General features: G+C 40.0%; 1 protein-coding gene across 1 annotated transcript in view; it reads left to right on the top strand.

The window, feature by feature from the left end:
- Positions 1-5,525: 5,525 nt before the first annotated feature.
- LOC124162672 (atrial natriuretic peptide-converting enzyme) overlaps positions 5,526-19,859 on the top strand; it is a 135,994-nt gene continuing 121,660 nt past the window's right edge. Inside the window, exon 1 of the mRNA XM_046539274.1 lies at positions 5,526-6,183. Within this exon, the coding sequence (XP_046395230.1) occupies positions 6,127-6,183 (57 nt within the window). The 5' untranslated portion in view covers positions 5,526-6,126. The remainder of the gene's footprint in view (positions 6,184-19,859) is intronic.

Here is a 19,859-nt window from a genome sequence, read left to right as displayed (position 1 = left end):
CTTTTTTGTTTTTAGCTCTGCATGATATGTTAATTGTATGTTTGGTTGAAACTGAAAAAAGCAGCCATATAATGTTGTTATGATTAACTTGTGGAAAGGAATGATAAAATTTGAACATGGTCACTCATAGTCATTTCACTCTCGCTTCTTCAAAAACTGCCGAGACATTATTTTCGTATGAAGTACATGTTTGACAATTATCACTTTCTTGTGGTAAATTCTTGCCTAATATGAAACTTGCATTTTACACATGGCAACTAGCTCTATTTAGAGAAAAAATGATGTGATGAAAGGAACACCTGTACATGGGATCAATAGTTTCATGTCTTGGTAGTTAACAGACACGGGACAACTATAGCTCGCTCTGCAAACCACGCAATCAAACAGGCTGTGACACTAACAAATTCAGATATAAAGACATACAGTACTCAAAATCTCACCATAAATGACTTCATTGTGTGTTTCCGAAAAACCTGGTGAATTTCTAAAACCACTGTAGTTTGTTTAGAAGAGAATGAAATTAGTGTCTCGTATATGCATCTACATGGTCCATCGAAATGTTCCACATGGCCCAAAGTAGAAGACTTATGTGAAGTGCTATAGAAAAATACTCTGTGCAAATTGCCACTCATTCACCGTTTCCAGCCAGTAGCAGTGGGTGTTTGCACACATTGGATGCCATGGAAGTAAACAAGATTGAACTTGCTTTCAGTCAATAGATGTAACCAATCATTCAGATATGATCTTTTCCCTGTTATGAATGCTGAGTAGAATGAAACTTCATTTTTCCCTTGAAGGTATGCAATCTTGGTGTAAAAGAGTCGAAAACATGCATAACTTTGACATGCCTTAAAACAAAAAGTATAAAAATACTACCTTTTTATTTTTTTAATTGAAAGCAGAACATTTAAACTACCCGCTGAGAAATTTTAAAGAAAATAAAAGGTGGCCTTTTTTAGTAATAAATTGTTAAATAATGGCTCATTTTTATTGTTAAAACAAGTCCTATTTGTTTATTATTGCTTCAAATGACTTGCAAGTTATGCCAGAATGTGCATAAATGAATTTTCTTCAAAATCAAACAATAACCACTGCTTTACCATGGTTCCTTTGCAATGAGCATTTATGTGATTTTTCATTTTTTACTCTGAGGCCTGACTCTGCAATGTTCAAAGGATGGTAACTTTATAACGGTTCAGTTCTGAGCTGAGAAAAAGTCATCATTATTCATCATAAGGATACTGCTTTCACGTATATACATTTCAAAGAAATCGGTGATGGTCACCTGACATGATTTTGCACTATCTGCCTTATTTGAGTTGAAATGGCCCTTCAGGTCCTTAAAATCGGGCTTTTATATGATATAACGGGTAATGAATTATGTAGAGGCTTGTAGGACATAAATTTGTGAGGAAGCATGAGAGAAGAAGGCTTCAATTCAAACTAGAGGTAGAGCGCTGCATTACAAGGTACTAAAATGAAAAAAACGTATAGGAGTATAATAAGGAATACAGTGTTTGGAAATTATTTGGTGTTATAAGAAAAGTTGTAAGTGTTAAAACTCTCGGCGGGCGTTAAGGAAAATTGATGATTTCATTAATTAAAATTGATTTTTTTTCACTCGGTGTTTCGCGCTGCGCTGCTACTGAAATTTTCAGTGAATAGCCCTCGTCTAGGATCTGATATTTCAAAACTTCTACCGGAAGTTACTCCAACCATGATCTGCCTCAAAAGTTTAAGCTTCTGACTCGACCACAATGCGCACCGATTTATGGTCGGAACCAATAAATTGTACCAACGCGGTCATTGAACCGCATCGGGTTTTCTAGAGAGGTAAAACTTTTATGGATTTCTCCACAATTGCGAAACAAGGATGCTGAATAGAATGAAAAAAAGAGAATCGCGCACTCGCCGCAGATATTTCATATCGCCTGGGGGCAGCGGAGCGAATATCGGTTCCTTCCACCCCGGTCACCGCTCGTGCCGTGCACTGGACCATGCTTGGAGTACGGATCGGAGTCTACGCCCACGAGGGAAGGAAATAAATCGCTCTCAACTCCTTGCGGTGATTCTTCCAGCAGTTTCGAACTACGGTAAGATTCAACCACAAATATCCTCTCCTGCTCACTTTGTAGTTCGACCCTATTGTTGGTTCACCTACATCCACATCCGTGTTGTGGGAAGATTTTCGGACGAAAAAGTTAAAGAGAGCTGTATGATCTTATGTTTTCCCGGTGAATCAGTTGCAGAAAAGTTTCTCGGGTTTTCCACCGGTTGATGTCGTCCATGTCTCCCGACGTTTCGATCCGCGACTTGCTGATCATCCTCAGGGGATCTTCCGAATGCCGTTCTTAGAAATTTTTTCGAAAAAAAATTCGAAGAACGGCATTCGGAAGATCACCTGATGATGATCAGCAAGTCGCGGATCGAAACGTTGGGAGACATGGACGACATCGACCGGTGGAAAACCCGAGAAACTTTTCTTAAAGAGAGCTGCTATCTCGCACTCGTCTGCCCACACCTTGAATATGGAGCGAGCATATGGAATCCGTTGCAGAAAGACTTAATTCGTGCTCTTAATAAAATAAAAAGAATAGCAGCGGGATCAATCAGTACTCCCCCATTCCGCGGATGTATTTCAGACACCATGGTTAAGAGGGGGCGACGAAAAATGTTCGCTCGGGCTTGAAAAATGCCTATAATCGGCTACGAACTCATTTGGGAATCAGATTCTAGCTTCCAAATCACAAAAGTCTGTAACAGAACGCGAGACAGGCATTTACCCCCCGAAGACTGAAAACAAAGGAAAATAATAAAATATAAAAGAAAGCAGCGCGATACGTCAAAAACTGTTACGGGCTTACAGGGAGAATTTTACAAATGTTAAACGAATTAGATTGATAGCTGGAGACTCGGAGGCTACGCGCAAGGCTTAGATTGCAGAAGCAATCGAGAATAGATATCTTTCTGAGCGACACGGAGATCATATTAAAACAAAACTAAATTGAAGGGTCCTTCAGACAGGATTAGGTATATGTATTCGTTTTTCCCCTATCTAAAAAGATCTTTCATAAAGGCCAGGCGGAACTTGGTAAGAGCATTTTCCTCTTTATTTGTTATCGGCTTGTGACCTAACACCCCCCTCTACACGCCTGTTTAGGTGGCTTGCGGGGTCGTACGGAGATGTAGATGTGTAGATGAATCCTCACTACCTCACTTTGTATTTCGACCTGATGGTTGGTTTACCTACATCTACATACTACCACGCCAGCCGCCTAAGTAAGTGTGTGTTGGGAGAAGCTCTACCGCTAATATGTACGAAAATACAAAAAAATAAGCTATGCGGTGCTACGGATTTGATTGTCCGAGTTTGACCTCGCATTCATTGAAGTCCTTTACAGTTAGGGGGAAAAGTGAATGCCTATAAATATCCGTTCGGAAAATTGTCCCCCTCATTATATTGTTTTTATCGAACATGGAAATATAGTACGCTTCTGCGGCGATTTTGATTAATATTGATCAGGATTGGTTGACCTTCAGGAATAGGCACAATTATAAAAAAATGTGCATGTTTTTAATTTTTTTGTATTCTTTCCGGCAACACATCAGTCACCTGTCACCGAATGTACATAGAGGGTGATGATACACTGACCATATTCTCGATTAGACCCGAATTCCGAGGTTGTGGGCAACGATACCCATCGGAGGATTGCTTCGTCCCGATTATGTGTTGGCTTACACGCGAGCCACCTTCGCCTTCAAGACCTTTCGAGAGTTGGTATGCAGAGTGGGTGAGCATACACCGCCTGCGAGCCATGGCCTTTTCCCACCCTTCCCTTCTCCCCTTCACATCTACCCTCTCCTTTCTTTTCGCCACCCTCCGCTCACCTGCCCTCAAAAAAAGCCCCACTCCCAACTCACACAACTGCTCCATCTCCTCCCCTCCCCCAAACTCCATCCGTCGCATAGGAAGGCAACGCGGCGGAACAGACTTGGGAGCGCGACCGCTGGGCGGGATTTGTATACAAACCAAGTTTGATGGAAAGGTTAGGAGACTGTTCGTTTTCTTAACCTGAAAAATTATTCGAACGACAAAGTGCCTGACATGCGAGGGGAGGAGAAGCAGCTTCTAGATAAGATACGTAGGTGGTAAGCAGTGGCGTATAGGGGGAGGGGGGTCCGGACCCCCACTTACCCGAAATATATAAACATAATTATTTTCCTTCATAAAAGAAAACAAAGTAATAAAAAATCGTGAATTTACAAAATATTTCTTTTACAAGTGAAGTTTTTTTTCGATAATGAAAATTGTTGACATTAGTTTAAAACCCTCTACTTAATACCCTGTTTCCCAAAAATTTCCCCTTTGGTTTTGGACCCCCCCTCCCGAACGAAATTCCTAGCTACGCCACTGGTGGCAAAATATATGGATGGAATGAGTATGAGCGGGGAGGGGATGTTGAAAACAGTGTTTGAGGGAAGAATGTTGGGTTAACGAAGGAGAGGAAGAAGGAGAATAGGATTTCTAGATAGTATGAAGGTAAGTAGGCCTTATTGTGTATCACAGCAGGAAGTCCATGTAGGGAGGGAAGACTGCAAGATACTTTGTAAATATTCCATGCGAACCTCCTTTAATCATTAGAAAACTTAACAATAAGTAACGTATTCCAAGCGGAACATGTAAAGGAAATATTATGGCTCTTACAACGTCTAAGTGCTGAATATTTTGTGATTGTGTTCCTTTGTTATTCTAAACCACTGATTTTAGAGCAGTCGGCGCAGAATACTTATTTTTATATTATACGGAAAGTAATCAACGTAATCAAATGCTTCATGACTAATTTAAATGAAGCACTTTTTGAAAAAGATGAAAATGTAACCTAACATGTTTTGTAATAGTTAATAATTTAAGCAAATTATTGTTTAACTATAAATAATAGGTTTTGTAGTGATTTTAAATTATAATATTTTTATTTTTCATGCATTCAACTTAGTTGAGTAAATTATACTGCATAAAAAGTTTTTGGAGTATTGGCAGAAGGTATGGAAGGAGCGAGTATTGAGCAGGGAGGGCATGTCAAAAAAGTGTAAGCCTAGGGAAAAGGTGAACCAAAGAGGGTGCCTGACATGCGAGGAATGTTGGGTAATCGAGGGAGAGGAATGAAGAGAATAGGATTTTTAGATGGAATGAAAGGGAATAGAACTTATTGTGAATTGAAGAGGGAAGTCCATGAAGGGCGGGGAGACTGCTTGAATCCTTCTAACATACCCCATTTAAACCTACCAGCATCGGAAGAATAATTTACTAGTAAAAGTCGTTTAAGCAATCATTACTGTTCCTCGTTACAGCTTCTCGTTATTCCCGATACCCTCTCTTCCCCTTTCCCTGCTGCCAGCGTTGATCTCTCAACCACGGAGGAACTCTACCCCTCCCGTGGCTCTCTCCGCCCCTCCCACTCCACGCGGTCCCCCCTTCTCTTTTTTCCCTTCATCTGCTCGCCGGTAAGGCAGTCCACACCGTTTCTTCCCGTGAGGCAGACGTGGAGGAGGTCCCGCTTCACCAAATGACGTCGTTAAGCTTCACGTAGTGGTATCGCCGCTCGAGAATAAACGTATCGGACCCGCCTACTGCAGTGTGGTGAGAGGGAAGGAATCGCGTGATTGTGCTTACAGTTGTCCGAGTGATTTTGAGAAGGAAGGAAAGGAGTCGATTTGATTTGCACCGCGAAACTGTCCTCCTATTCGGGGAAGTGTTTGTGTTCGGAAAAAACCGACCTAGTGACCCAGCGAACATCGCCAGCCGAGGTCTCCGGCAGCGCGCCCGATAACATTCGGCGCGTTCAATTCTAACGCTGCGGGCGTTGAAGTCACCAAGTTTCCATCATATATCGGGCGTTGAAGTCACCCTGTTTCCGGCATATATTGAAGTTCTTCCTAAGTGCTACCGTTTCCTTGGGTGATATATAAGTGCCTCCAGAGACTGTCCGTCTCCAAAGGAATTATTTTACCCTCTTAAGTGAGTGAGGGATTGCATTTTTCCGGAGAAAAACAAACAAACGATCCGCGTGCTCTGTGTTTGGGACGCATGACCTTTGTCAATAACTTGTGTCTCGTCCACGGAGGAACATGACAGCGGACGTTGTGCCAAAGAGTGGAAGGAGGAAGCCGTCCCTTGAATCCAAGGTAAGAACGAATTTTATCCCTTTGTTTGTAGGATGCTTCGGGAATTTTTTTCCGTATTCATACTTATTGATCAAGTTTTCTCAACGGTGACAAGCCCTCCATAAAATCATCAAAATTTTATATTAAGATTATTACAAAAACGCTAAGTTAGATAATTCCAAATCATAGGGGCTGGTGTAAATTTGAGGCCTCAAGCAAGAGGGTATGAGAAATGGATTAAAGACATTTTAATTAATGAATTTATCTCAAGCTTTTAACTGGGGGAATTAGCCCAATGATAACAGGTAGTTGAAAATTATAGGGAGGAAAAACAAATGGGAGATATTATTTTAGGGATATGATTGTGTTGGGGCATACAAACCACATGAAAATATTGTGGCTGGAGTTTGAAGAAAAATTGGCTTGATTGCAAATGTTAAGGCATTGCAATAATTCGTTTATATTTTAATCTATAATTAATAAAATGTTTGTATTAGAAGCTTATCCATCCATTTACGATATATGCTCAATCAGATTTATTGACCCGCAGAGTATGCTTTAGTTTCCTCGCAAAATATTTTTACTAAATAAATATTCTTCCATATTTACCGTACATATAGCCATGGCTGGCTGATTCATGAGAGTAATCAACAAAAGGCTAAATAAATATCCTTCAACAAAATCTAAAAGAAATTGCCTTCTTTTCACTCGTAAATTTAGCTCTCCTCCTTCCACTTCAGCACTCAACCAAACACTCTTAAGTGCGTCGTGAATTACGGAATAGCCATCCCCTATCCTTACCTATGTCTTACCGATTGCCTCCATTTAAATCTACGCACTACCCTTTCTCTCACCTCCCCCCCCCCAAAGCCGCCTAGATAGGCATGTGACGAGTGATTTAGGACCCCAGCCATTGAGAGGATGCATTTATCCCGTGTGACACGTCCTTCTTACATAAAATTTGATTATATTACCTTGGTATTTTCCAGAGGCATTATTTTTTACTCTATAATAAAATAGATGTCTCAAATGATCAAAGGTTCCTCAATAACCATCATTGTATTGTATTAGAAGAACACATTTAAAAACACCAATGCCTTGAATAGTTGGGATTTTTACACGGGCGGGGCTTGAACCCGCGACTTTCGGTTTGGCTGGCGAGGACTTGAACTCACCTTCACCGATGCCGACAAAAGTTCATTGTTAAATGAGTTACAGTCAAATGAACCGGTAAAAGTGGATTGTCAAATGAGGTACTGTCAAATGATCACTCAAATCTATAACAGAAATCAGAATAAATTCATGCACGCGTTGTGAGAGATTTGACTGCTAAATTTCGATCTGGCATCCATTGAAATCTACATTGCTGTGAGGTTTAATAAGCTGCTACATCTATCCGCTCGACAAAAATCTCATTTAATTCATCGTCTCTGTAAGACCTACACAATCAGTGGCGCCGACTCCTTGGGGCCTGAGGGGGCCCGAGCCCCCTCAAAAATTAGTTATGGGTGTGAGGAAAAAATGTTTCAGGCTCGTCGATTTCCCCGGAGTGTCCAGATATCGAGATTCGAGTTATCAGTGTTCTAATGTTGATCATATCACTCTTCTAAAATTCTTAAAAAACTAAAAACCCTCTACTTATAAAATTTACCGGGGCAAGATACCCGGTTTGGCCCCCCCCAATATTTTTTGTAAGTCGGCACCCCTGTACACAATCTCTCCTCATCTCACGCGATAATTCCCTCTTTTCGTCCAGGTTTCGTCCTTATAGGTTCAACATTTGCTAGGTGGAATTCCTATAGTGCTTGTGAACATCCACAACATCCTAGATACCTACAAAATGTCTCCTCATCTCGTGCGATAGTTCTCTCCTCTCGTCCAGGTTGGATCCTTTTGGGTTCACCGTTTGCTTGGTGGAATTCCTGCGATGCTTGCGAACATCCACAACATCCGAGAGCCCCTTCTCCAATTACGGATTCCCCAGAGGGTGAAGCTCCTGCGTTTCGGGAGACGCTTTCGGCGTGGCTGGGGGATAGCAGGAAGCAGGGTGGCGGCTACCCTGGGCGACGCCTCCTCGCACGCCTCAGTTAGCTCGGAGGGAAAATTTAAGCGTTCCGCTTTCCAGCTTGCGACTGTCGACGGGGATGGCAAGGGAAAAAAAAAAAATGTATCGTGTCCCAGTAAAATCGGTCAGAGTCGAGCTAAAAACACTCTTTGGCGTATTATAGAGATAGGGGTGTCTTCCAATGGGAACATGGATTATTACAGTTTTCTACCAATTAAGGTAGGTTTCCATGGAGTATTCAAGAAGTGATCTGAGAGCCTCCCTTTCCTTCCAGCACTGCCTTCTTTAATTCATTGTAAGGCCTAATCCCTTTCAATCTATCCAAAAATCCTATTCTTTTCCTTCCCCTCCCTCGTTTCCCTAACATTCTACCCCCTAATACCATTTTCAACATCCCCTCCCCGCTAAGTACTAACTCCATCCATACATTCTGTCTCCTCCGTACCTCATCTAAAAGCTGCCTCTCCTCACCCACCATGTCCAGCACTTCGTCGTTCCTTTTCCTCTCCTTCCATTTCACCCTCTCCATTCTTCTCCATACCTACATCTCGAATGCCTCCAATCTTCTCTCGTCTTCTTTCCTCAGTGTCCACGTTTCCGCACCGTAGAGAGCTACACTCCAAATCAAACTCTTAGTACCACTTTCGCCGCGTGCGATATTAGGCTAACAGTCCCTTAATCTCCGCATTCCTCCGCTTTCTTAACCTGATAAAAAATAATAGTACGTAGAGCGTTTAACTTCTATTGGATAGGTCAAAGATTTAAAATCACGGTTGAACCATTTCATCAACTCCAGAATGTAATCCTTAAAATGCGAAGAAGCCCAGGGAAAGGTATTGACTCCGTCCACCCTGATTTTGAGAAACTTATGCCCCTGTGACTTAATCTGGGGTGAGCTCCACCCTCACCCACCCCGACCAACCTTCGGGGCTAAGTATACCGGGTGAGAGATACTGATACGTAAGCTTTTCACATAAGAATTTTTTTATTAAAACACGGCCATGGTTTAGACAGTTTCATGGTTTCATCTTCTGGACCGATGACGACGTTATGATGAAGCTGAAAATGACGTCAACCGTCGAAAAATAGAAATGGTCGTAAAATAAAAATATTCTATGGAAAAAATAAGTTTAAGTTATTGATTCAAAAATACCTTCGGGATAGCGAGAGAGGGATAGAAATACATAAGCTTTGCCTGTAAGATAATCTGGGGTGCGACCAACCCTCATTCATCCAATCCATCCTCTTTGGAGCTAAGTACACCGAGTGAGTGATACAATCACATAAGCCGTGCCACCTTGTCGCTTGCCGCCTTTACGAAACGGAATATGAATTAAATTTCTGATTTAGGGACCTGAAATGATTAAGAGTGAGCGTGAATTTTCGCTGTCATTTCTGTCCGGTTTAACTCCTGTTAGCGCCTATATTCTATTGCTTATCTTTAGGCCTTTCTATTTTTATGCCGTACGATCCTTTTTGAAATTTGGGAAATACATTGTAGCGTTGAAAATTAAATTTTTATGGGAAAAGATTCTACTTGGTCCTAAAGTAACTCTTTTGCATAGTTAATAATAATTGTAACAGCGGTAGTAAAATTTGCAGAGTAAAATATATTAATGCAATAGTATTATTTGGCTTTAAATATTTCAATTTTATCTGTAAATATCTCCCCTCCCCGCGAGAAACTATTTGATTATCCCCAATCACTCTTGAACTAGAATGATCTCTTACCAGTTCCAAGCGTTCGAATCTGCTATCTATGATAATTTTATGCCCACGCCGCGACCGGATGCACCAAATATGCATTTTTGTGTCATTCATTGGAGTTTACTTGTATTCAAGGTCACTTTCTCTTCAACCTAATTTCTTCTATTTTCAAATAAATCTAACTGTTCCTCCATCTCAGCCCTATATCTCCTTTCTTTTCTATATTATCTCGTTCAACGTTCGCTCCTTTTTCTCCGTGCTTGTCTGTTTTCAAAACTTCACATTGCTCTCTTCATACCCGAATTTGTCCCAACCTATCTCATTACTTCTTCTTCATTATACCTGAGTCATCATTCGTATTTAATTTTGCATTAATACATTATTAAGTTAGTTTTAGTAATATGTAATCATTTTTTATACGATTAATTTTCTCGTTCTGCTTTAGTGTACTACTCTAGGTTCTGTGTTTGGCTATTTTCGATAAGTTTTCTTTTTTACAGAATATTTAAAGCCTATTCTACTGCTGATTGGTCAACTCAGCATAAACGTAGACGTCATCGCGTCTCACAGCTATTTTATAGCCGATTTCTTGATATGTTTGCCTGTTAGGTGAAGTTATGCTGTTATACTAAAATTCTTATTCCCTCAAAAGATATATACCTCCAGTCTTCTCTCGTCCTCGTTTCTGAGTGTCCATATTTTCGTACTGCACTACATATCAGACTCTTCACTAGCCTTTTCTTCAATCCTTGCAGAGCGATACTCTCACAAGCTCATTCCTGCTCGTGAACTCCTCCGCTAACAAAATTCTCTTCCTGATATTTAATTGTCCAAAACTGTGTGTGTTTGAGTTGGTCCAGTTGTCTACACATTCCTGTGTGTTAAAGACTTAATTGAACTGCGGCATCGTCATCTGGTTCAGAATTGGGTAGTTTCCTTCATTAAAGAAAACGAAAGGCATTGATTGCGATTCGTTACCCACCATTAGTGTATTCATAATATACAAATTATTTTGCTTTAGAAATCCCAGTTTAGACGAATAGCAATGGTCAATTTAACCGCATTTGAAAAAGGCTAGATTGGCGCCCATGCGATGCCACTCCTCGTGACGCCACAGGGACCTAGTTTCTATACGAGTAGATAGGAGTTTTACATCGTATGAGGCACAGAGCTCAGGGAAACATGTCTTATTAATCACCTATTGAACTGGCTAAGGTCGGAAAGTTTTCCTCGTTTGATAAGGTATTATTAATCCTTATTTAAGCCAAGCGCTACCAGCTAGCATGGTACTCTGCTACCTGCTAGCATCCTTCATCGTATCAGCGCTCAGAGCCTCGCCCCAAGGTCACCTCACTTGCGGCAGCGGGAACCAGAACGACGTAACACGGGAGTTTTGCCGGCATTCATACTTACCCGTCGCGTTTTCGCGCGCTTGAAATTTTTCACTTTTCATTTAATCGCGAAAAATAGATATCGTCTTTTAAAAATCTGAAAGGGCAAAATACGTACTCCAGGAGTAATAATCTTTCGATTTAGGCAATAAAAAATAATAGGAAACCACTCTATTCTTGCATAGCGATCCTCTCATAAGGTCATTCCTGCTCATGGATGCCTCCGTTAACGAAATCTCCTCCTGATATTCTTCATGGTCCAAAACTGTGCATGCACGATGTGGCCCAATGGTCTCCACATGTCTGTGTGACTTAACTGAGCTTCGGCGTCGTCATTTGGTTCAGAATTAAGACATGTATGCATCCAAAAATTGGCAGTGGGATTTTGGAGTTAGTTGGTCGTTTTTGGATGATAGTCCCGATGAGAGGCCGTTGTGAGGTTGATGGACGGGATAATTATCGGTCGCTTGGATGGCCACGGAGTGCACGGCTCTGCTCGAGTGCGGGGTTCTTCTTCCGTCATTACGCTATACACTTCCTGTCGGTTAAGGGAGGACGAAAGGTTCAAAGAACGGAAGAATTAAAAAAGATGATTCACGTGGTTAAGTTTATTGAATGTAATTTGGTATGCTCTTGCCTTACGAACGATACTTTTCAATCCTATCTGCGACTAATCTTAAGAGTTGAAATGGAAATAAACCTGACCTTCTGGGAAGAATATTGCATCACCAAGGTTTGGGTTACAATTTTGAATGAAATCCTACGTGAAATGAAAATACGTAACCCTGGTAACTTTTCACTGGAAAATTATTTATTGGTACGACGCCTTTCGACGCTGAGGCGTCATTCTCAAGTACACTGTTAATAATATCGACAATCCAGTAAATACCCAAATTCTGGGAGGGGGGAGGGAGAAGGAGGGGAAATTTTCCCCCCGTATAACCCTTCTCCCTCCCCCCTGCCAGAATTTGGGTATTTATTGGATTGTCGATATTATAAACAATGTACTTGAGAATGACGCCTCAGCGTCGAAACGCGTCGTACCAGTAAATAATTTTCCTGTGAAAAGTTACCAGGGTTGCGTGTTTTCATTTCAACAATGATTTTCACACAGTAAAAGCCGAATCGATTGAATTCATAAGAAATCCTACGTTTTTTAAACTGATTTTGAATAGTTAGTGTCTCACTCCTTTCATCTGAAGATTTGACGGAAAAAATAAATTGAAATTTCTCGTCCAAAAGTTTACTCATATACCTATCATGATAAATTTTCCCAATCATTTAGCTAAAAATAGAAATTTTTATGGTGTGATTACGATTGGATAATCCCTTTTTTAGCTATAAATCGTACAGTGAATTCCTGTGGCCAAAGTACATAGAAATTTTCAAATTTTTTAGATGAAATAAGGTTTAAATCAATCGTTTCAATCGTTTGGGTAATTTTCAAAAAATTACCCAAACGAATGAAATTGACCACCGTCGGTATAAGTTCAGGAGGTGGGTGAAGTTTACGCTTGAGGAATGTATTCAAATTCTGGTCTCTCATAATTATATTTCTCATTTATTACCCTATCTTTAGTTTCTGCTGCGACTTTTACATGCTTTGATAATGTAGTGAGACTTTAATACTTTCTCTTTAAATCCTTCTAGCTAGGGATGATTCTGTACCACTTTTTGGATTCCGATTCTTGAAAATCGATGCATGATTCTCGATTTCGATTCCCTCGATTTTTAGTCACACTGAAAGTTGGGATATTGATTTATCAGTAGTATTGCTTTCATAAATTTAAGAATCGAATGGAAAAAAGAAGGCAATTAAGTGGCACGTAAAGTATATTTATCAAAAATAGCAAATTTGTATTACAGTAAAATAACCTTAGCTATTGAAATTATAAACACTTAAACTTTTTCAGGCATAAATTGTTAATTTATTAACTTGTATAGTGTACAATTGGTCAGGTGTGTGGCGGTGTTTATGCCCCGAGCTTATAGTGTATTTCAAAATATTTATCTTCCTGGAATCAGTAGAATCGGAATCGACTGTAGACGATCGATTCTCGATTCCAATTTCGTGCTCGAGAATCGGTGGAATCGAGAATCGACGTTTGGAATCGAATCTTCCCTAATTCTAACCAATTGATATGTCGGTTGCGAGAGCAGTCTTTGCCAGTGCAAATTTGGCTTTTTATAATGGGTATGTATACATTTTCCCGAAATAATACTCCCTGACATATCTACAGTCTACTTTAAGGCCTATATTTTTTCCTAAATTTATTCGTTAGTTATGCCCCTCTCCCAATGGGTCTGTATACAAATACATTTTTCCGAAATAATACTCCCTGACATGTGTACTTTGTTCTTTAAGGCCCATCTTTTTTCTCCCAATTTTACTCGACTTTCCACTGCTAACTTCATGTATATTACAAATATGAATTCACATTTCTACTCGTTTGTTTTTTCTACAGTAGCAAACTGGCATTGACGGCTGTATGGAGCTTCATTTCGGCCTTCACGCCGTGTATTTTGACCCTTCGTTTTTTTTAATAGCTCGGAACGAAGTTCTCACGGCGTCTCCTCTTCTCACGATTTCGAAGATTGCATCCTCCCTGGCAGTGGTGGGTAGAACCCGAGTGTTAAGTCGTTAGCTTGAGCAGCTGAGGGGAAAGAAAACGTGTGTAGCGGAATGAGAAAAGGAATCCGCATCGTTACATATTTGCTTTCAAAGTTTTAGCAATCGAATTTATAAAGTGTATAGGTCTATAAAAGATTTACTTTAAGTCACTGTCTTTTTCCATGGCTCTTGTAAATGTAAGCGGAGAATATTCCAAAAACTTTATATTTTATTATTTGAGCTATCCGGGAATGAGTGCTTCACTTTAAAAAGCTCGCATTAATATCCGAATTTTAGTTTTACATGAAAAGTATTCCCGCAAGCAATTATTTGATGTAAGAAATACCGTAAAATCTTCATGAAAATTTCAACTTTACTTCCTACATTAGCAGTTTAGATGTTTCTCTTTGTTTTTGTTTGGATATACATTCAATTATTTTCGCATTATCAAGTTAGTGCTACGTTTATGGCTATGAGCTGTACTTTCTCATTGCCCTTGAAGGACAATGAGAAAGTACAGCTCAGCTTGCTTTAATATTAGGATCTTAATTGCGATTAAGTTGGCGGTAATTTTAAATCATTAAATTGTGTAAGTTGTGTTTGACTATGTTTATTGAGGCGTGATTTTATAGGAGAAACATTTTTACTGAAATCATGATGCGGAGCTCAAAGTGAAAATCTCGGTCTTTCATGCTGATTTATCATAATATCAAACTTGATTTATTTTCTGGATTTTAACAGAATCAGTCGCCGCATTTATTGTGGTAACTTTTGAAAAACTCCGTTTTTTGTAAAAGTTCAGCGATACATTTTCTCTCGAAAGCCAATCATCGAATGATAGTTATTAAAAGTTTAAGTGCGTATTGTGCGCATTTTAACCTGATATTGAGTTCATGTCTTACCAAAACTTTTTCACTTCATCAAGTATGTGGGTTAAAAAAATAGCTCTCTTTTGAAGCAAGCTCGTAGAATTTGCCAACTTATTCTATCAATTTTAAAATTTATTGTGAAATCATGAACCCATCGGATGACTGATGACTCTGATATTGCGGTAGTATGAATTTTATTAAAATACCTTTTTGGGCTTGAGCTCAAATCTTAGTAATTACGGAGAAATTAGAGGGGAAACTCGGTCCCTATTTTAATTCTCTGTATGACTCCTCACATTCGGCACTTCGTTCGTTGTACAAGTTTAGCAGTCCTTTTACTCGTGAAAGTCAATCATCGAAGGATTATAGCTGAAATTTTTAGTGCCATTGTATTTATTTATAGCTATAACCTCTTACCTAAGCTGTTTTATGAATACCATACGTGTGGGTCAGAAATTTGCTCTTTTAGAGTAGGGGGGAATGCCATATTTCCTTTTAAATACTCCATGAAAACTTACTTTAATCGGTAGAATGCTCTTATAATAATGTAAAATAATACCCTGAATGGTGTTGTGTCATCTCATTTCTGTTTCTAGCTCGAAAGAGAGTGAGATGAAATGCCTGGCCTTGATTAAACTTAATCTAGATACCTAAGAGAAGCTCAGCCAACTTGAAAATTTCGTGCTCTGGCCTTTGGAGGTTATTTCTTCGCTTTAATTAAGTATCCAGGTTCGTCCTTCATCCTGCGTGGGAACGCACGCGATAGAAATCAGTGGCGAATGAAGTCCATGGTGCGGTTATATCGTTCGTTTATTTCGTGTATTCTGAACGAAACATCACTTTCTCCCAGTTATATCCAGTTTATGGACTATTTTCCGCGGTAGTAATTCATTCTCATGGATCTTCATCTAGCGCTCTGGTCAGAATTCGAGGAGATAGTCATGTTTCACCGTCTTGCACAATGTGGTTGGTCCTTATGATGTGTACGGTTTGAGATCATGCGTTAGTGCCGTTCATCCACCAAATTTCCAGTTTGTTTACAGGGTTTTTGTTTGTTTTGGAGATCGCAATCCACCCTAATACGCGGAAAATGTATACTCCCTAGTTAATTTATTCCTCCAGAATTTTTCCATCTTGTAATACTTCTGTATCAATAAAAATTGGAGGCGTGGAGAAAAAATAATTGTATCAACACCTAGCTTCCACCCTTTTATTTACTGCGCTGAGCACTGATTACCTATCGGATGAAAACTTTGTCCTGGATGAGACCTACACGTAGAGACTAGTCGTATAATTAATAATTCTGTGGTTAAATCGTAGTTAATATTTTCTTCATCCATTGTAATTTATAGTGGTGCCTAGCAGCATGGAGAGTAAAGCTTTCGCACACTGACGTAAGGAACCAGGGTTTTAACCCCGAGTGAAGCCTTCGGACATCTTAATTAGAGATAGTCAGCGTGGGTCAGGGAAATAAACAGGGCACGTCTTCATCTCAGTCTGGGGTGAGCTTTACCCTCTCTTATCCTCACTATCCTTCGAGTGGATACCCTTAGTGACTGATAGGTGCTCCACATTCTACATTGCTATGCTCGAAATGAATGAATTCAGGCGAGTTGCTGTTTGCTAAGGCCGTTTTACTCGGGGGATATAATTATGCAGGCTAGAACTGCATTAATTTCTTTATATTGCGTGGAATTGCGCGAATGCTTGAAAGAATTCACAACGGGCTATTTTGCCACCTCACGTCCACGCATTCTCGCATGCGTTCCAGCAATTCACCGCTTTACACGACGCAACTTTGACTGCGCCTTCGTAAGATTGAGCAAGTATTTACCCCGTGTGAAACGGCCTTCAGTCACCGTATTATTTTCTAACAAGATTGACTAGAAACGCGAAGAGGCCCGGTGGGTACAAAACCCTTAACCGGTGACGTGCGGTCTGTGAGACCGCTGCGTTTCTAAAATTGTGAATATTTTCAAAATATCTATAATCCTCGTGAGCGTCATAATTTTGTATAATAAAGACATATTACTCTTAAAATATAACGTTCTGATCATTTATTTCTGAAAATTTGCAATTGAATTTTAGTAGCGGTCTGTGAGACCTCACGTCACTAAATTGGTAAAAAACAATAAACGTAATGCTGGTGGAAATGATTCAAAAAGTTGTTAAAAACAATTCCTTGTGATTTTTTAATAATAATAATAATTAATAATTTTTAAGGAAGCATTTTTAGTTGCATAACCAGGATAATTAAGCTCTAAATTTAAAAAGTACCATGGTAAAAATAATAACTCAAGTGTTTTTATGCCAGTTTTTTTTATCCTGTTTCAAATAACAATTTTTACTGAAAAAGTTGGTTCGTATTAAGAATGCATAATATTAAATATAAGTTTTATAATAGTTGAGAAGTCGAAGAAACATTAAACTAAGCAATAAAAATGGCTTTGCGACGTTTCATGAATTTTTGTTTTATTGCGGAATCCCAGACTGCATGTCTCTGGTGGTGTAACAAGAATTGCACGTCATTGGCTAAGGCGATAATTCGAACAGAACATCTTGCGCATAAAGATGGGCGGATGCGGAAAAAATAACGGAAATCTCTCCACTTTGTTTTGCTCTTCTACTATTTTGGTCGGAAACGTTTTGTGTACTCCTGAAATGTCTCAGTTCGTGTCGTGGGCGTGGAGCAATGCATTCTCGCGAGAAGGCGTGAAAGGCTCTTGTGGCGGGCGATGGGCGGTCGTGGTGTTCCGCCGCGCCTAAAACCGAGTCACCGGGCCGTGGTCCCCTCTCTCTCTCTCCGGTCTGGGGAGTGGTCTCCGTTCGAAGCCGGAAGTCTCCGACTCGGACTGGGGGGGGGGGGGGGTTATCGTCGGCCCCGCGAGGAAGAGGGGCGGCAGACACTGGAACTCCCTCGATTGCATTTCCCCGCGACGCTGCTGTGTTGACTTTCAGCCGGCACGAAGTCGAACCGGTCGACGGGGAAACTGAAAATGAGACGCGGACGTTGTAGGATTCGTCTCGAGATTTCGCGGTGAGCGGAGAGAAAACTTCGGAGAGCGAGCTGGTGGTTGTATAAGCATCTCTCTGCCCCTTAACAAACCGCAGGTGGTCGCAGCGGTTTGCTCGTACGTGTCGCAGTGAACGGCGTCGGAGATATTCGTAGATCACTCAGCTGTCTTTTTTACGATTATTTATGTATTATACCGATTAAGGATGGGAGGCATTGAGTATTTTATCCTTAGAGTTAACTTAAGGCTGGAATGCGATACTTGGTGGAACTTGGTGACAGGAAACATAATAGAGATACACTTTTGTATGTTACTCAGAAGTTTTAATAACCGACCCAGGTTTCGACAGTACACTATGTCATTATCAAGGTGACATTAACAAAAATTAGGTGATGACCTTGATAATGACGTAGTGTACTGTCGAAACCTGGGCCGGTTATTAAGACTTCTGTGGAACATACAAAAGTGTATCTTTATTATGTTTCCTAACCCTTAGAGTGCCGGGAGGGGCTGTCGCGCTCCTCCTGCTATGTCTCTCTTAGATGCTGATATTTCACTAATAATTCAATAGTCAGTATTCATTTTATTTTAACAATAACTATTTTCTTCAAATTATAAAAATTAACTCATATTACCAAAAATTTGCCAAATAATACATTAGAAAGGTAAAACCACATACAATAAAGATTTCTTAAAATTTTTGAATATATACTTTAAGTTGTTTTTGAGACCTAATTTTTTATCCTAACCTACTGCAAAAACGGCAAAAATGCCTCGGCACTTTTGGCATAGGACCTAGAAAACCGGTTGGCACTCAAAGGATTAAGAAGAATTCTGGCAGTCTCCCTCCCTGAATGGACTTCCCTCTTCAATTTATAATAAGGCCTACTGCCCTTTCATTCTACAAAAAAATATCCTAAAAATCTCTACATTTTTCAAAGAAGTGTTTAAGCCTCCTCAATTCAACCTTCTAATCTTGCTGACTATCTGAGTCTGATCTAACCAATGCAGACGATTGCACTAGAAAGGCGCAAACTTGTTCGATATTGTAGATTTGAGGCACATTACCTTTTTATACCGTTCTATTTCTTTCAGCAGCTCTGCTGATGACAGCCCTATTTTTCGTTATCTTTATGAGCTCACCTTCTATTTCATTTCTTGCATCCCATTCTGTTTCTTCGAATTCCACTTTTCTTGTAGTCGCCCATCTGTATGATGTTTGATGTAGTTTACCATACTAGGTCTACATTATTATCATTATTATTATCATTTTATCATTTTTATTATTATTATCTACTGATTAGGGTAGGTTTCCATGAAGTACTAAAGAAGCAATCTGGGAGCCTCCTTTTCCTTCCAGCACTGCCCTCTTCAATTCAGTGTAAGGCCTACTCTCTTTCAATCTGTTTAAAAATCCTATTCTCTTCCTTCCTCTCCCTCGTTTACCCAACATTCTACCCTCCAACACTGTTTTCAACATCCCCTCACCGCTAAGTACCCGCTCCATTCATTCCTTCTGTCTCTTCCGTATCTCATCTAGAAGCCGCATCTCCTCAGTCCTCACCCGCCATGTCCAGCACTTCGTCGTTCCTCCTCTTCTCCATCCACTTCACCCTCTCCAATCTTCCCCACACCCACATCTCGAATGCCTACATTCTTTTCTCGTCGTCATCTACCGAAAATCCTCATTGGATTCTTCTCTTGAGAGTCGTTGAATCTAAGTTTTAGCGTCATACACTTGGGTCTCTGTGGCGTCAGATCTCTTTTTTTTTATGTGAAAGTATTAATTCACTCTGCATCTAATGCTAAGAATTGTCGTAAATGAGTGTGATTGTTAGCTAAATATAAACTAAAAAATATCTCATGTTTGGTAACGATAGGCTCTTTCCTACCTCAAAACCAACAATCAACCCTCTTATTTATCGACAACCTGTTTACAGCCAAGAACATGTTGAAACAAATTTCAAACAAAATCCTGCCGATAGATTAAAGTTCTTTATCCTCAATTCTTTATAGTACGAAAATCACTTTCTACGTAAA

The sequence above is a fragment of the Ischnura elegans genome, chromosome 7, assembly GCF_921293095.1.
Source record: "Ischnura elegans chromosome 7, ioIscEleg1.1, whole genome shotgun sequence".
NCBI classification, from domain to species: Eukaryota; Metazoa; Arthropoda; class Insecta; order Odonata; family Coenagrionidae; genus Ischnura; species Ischnura elegans.
The sequence above is the reverse complement of the archived record's forward strand: the minus strand, read 5'-3'. Positions and strand labels throughout refer to the sequence as shown.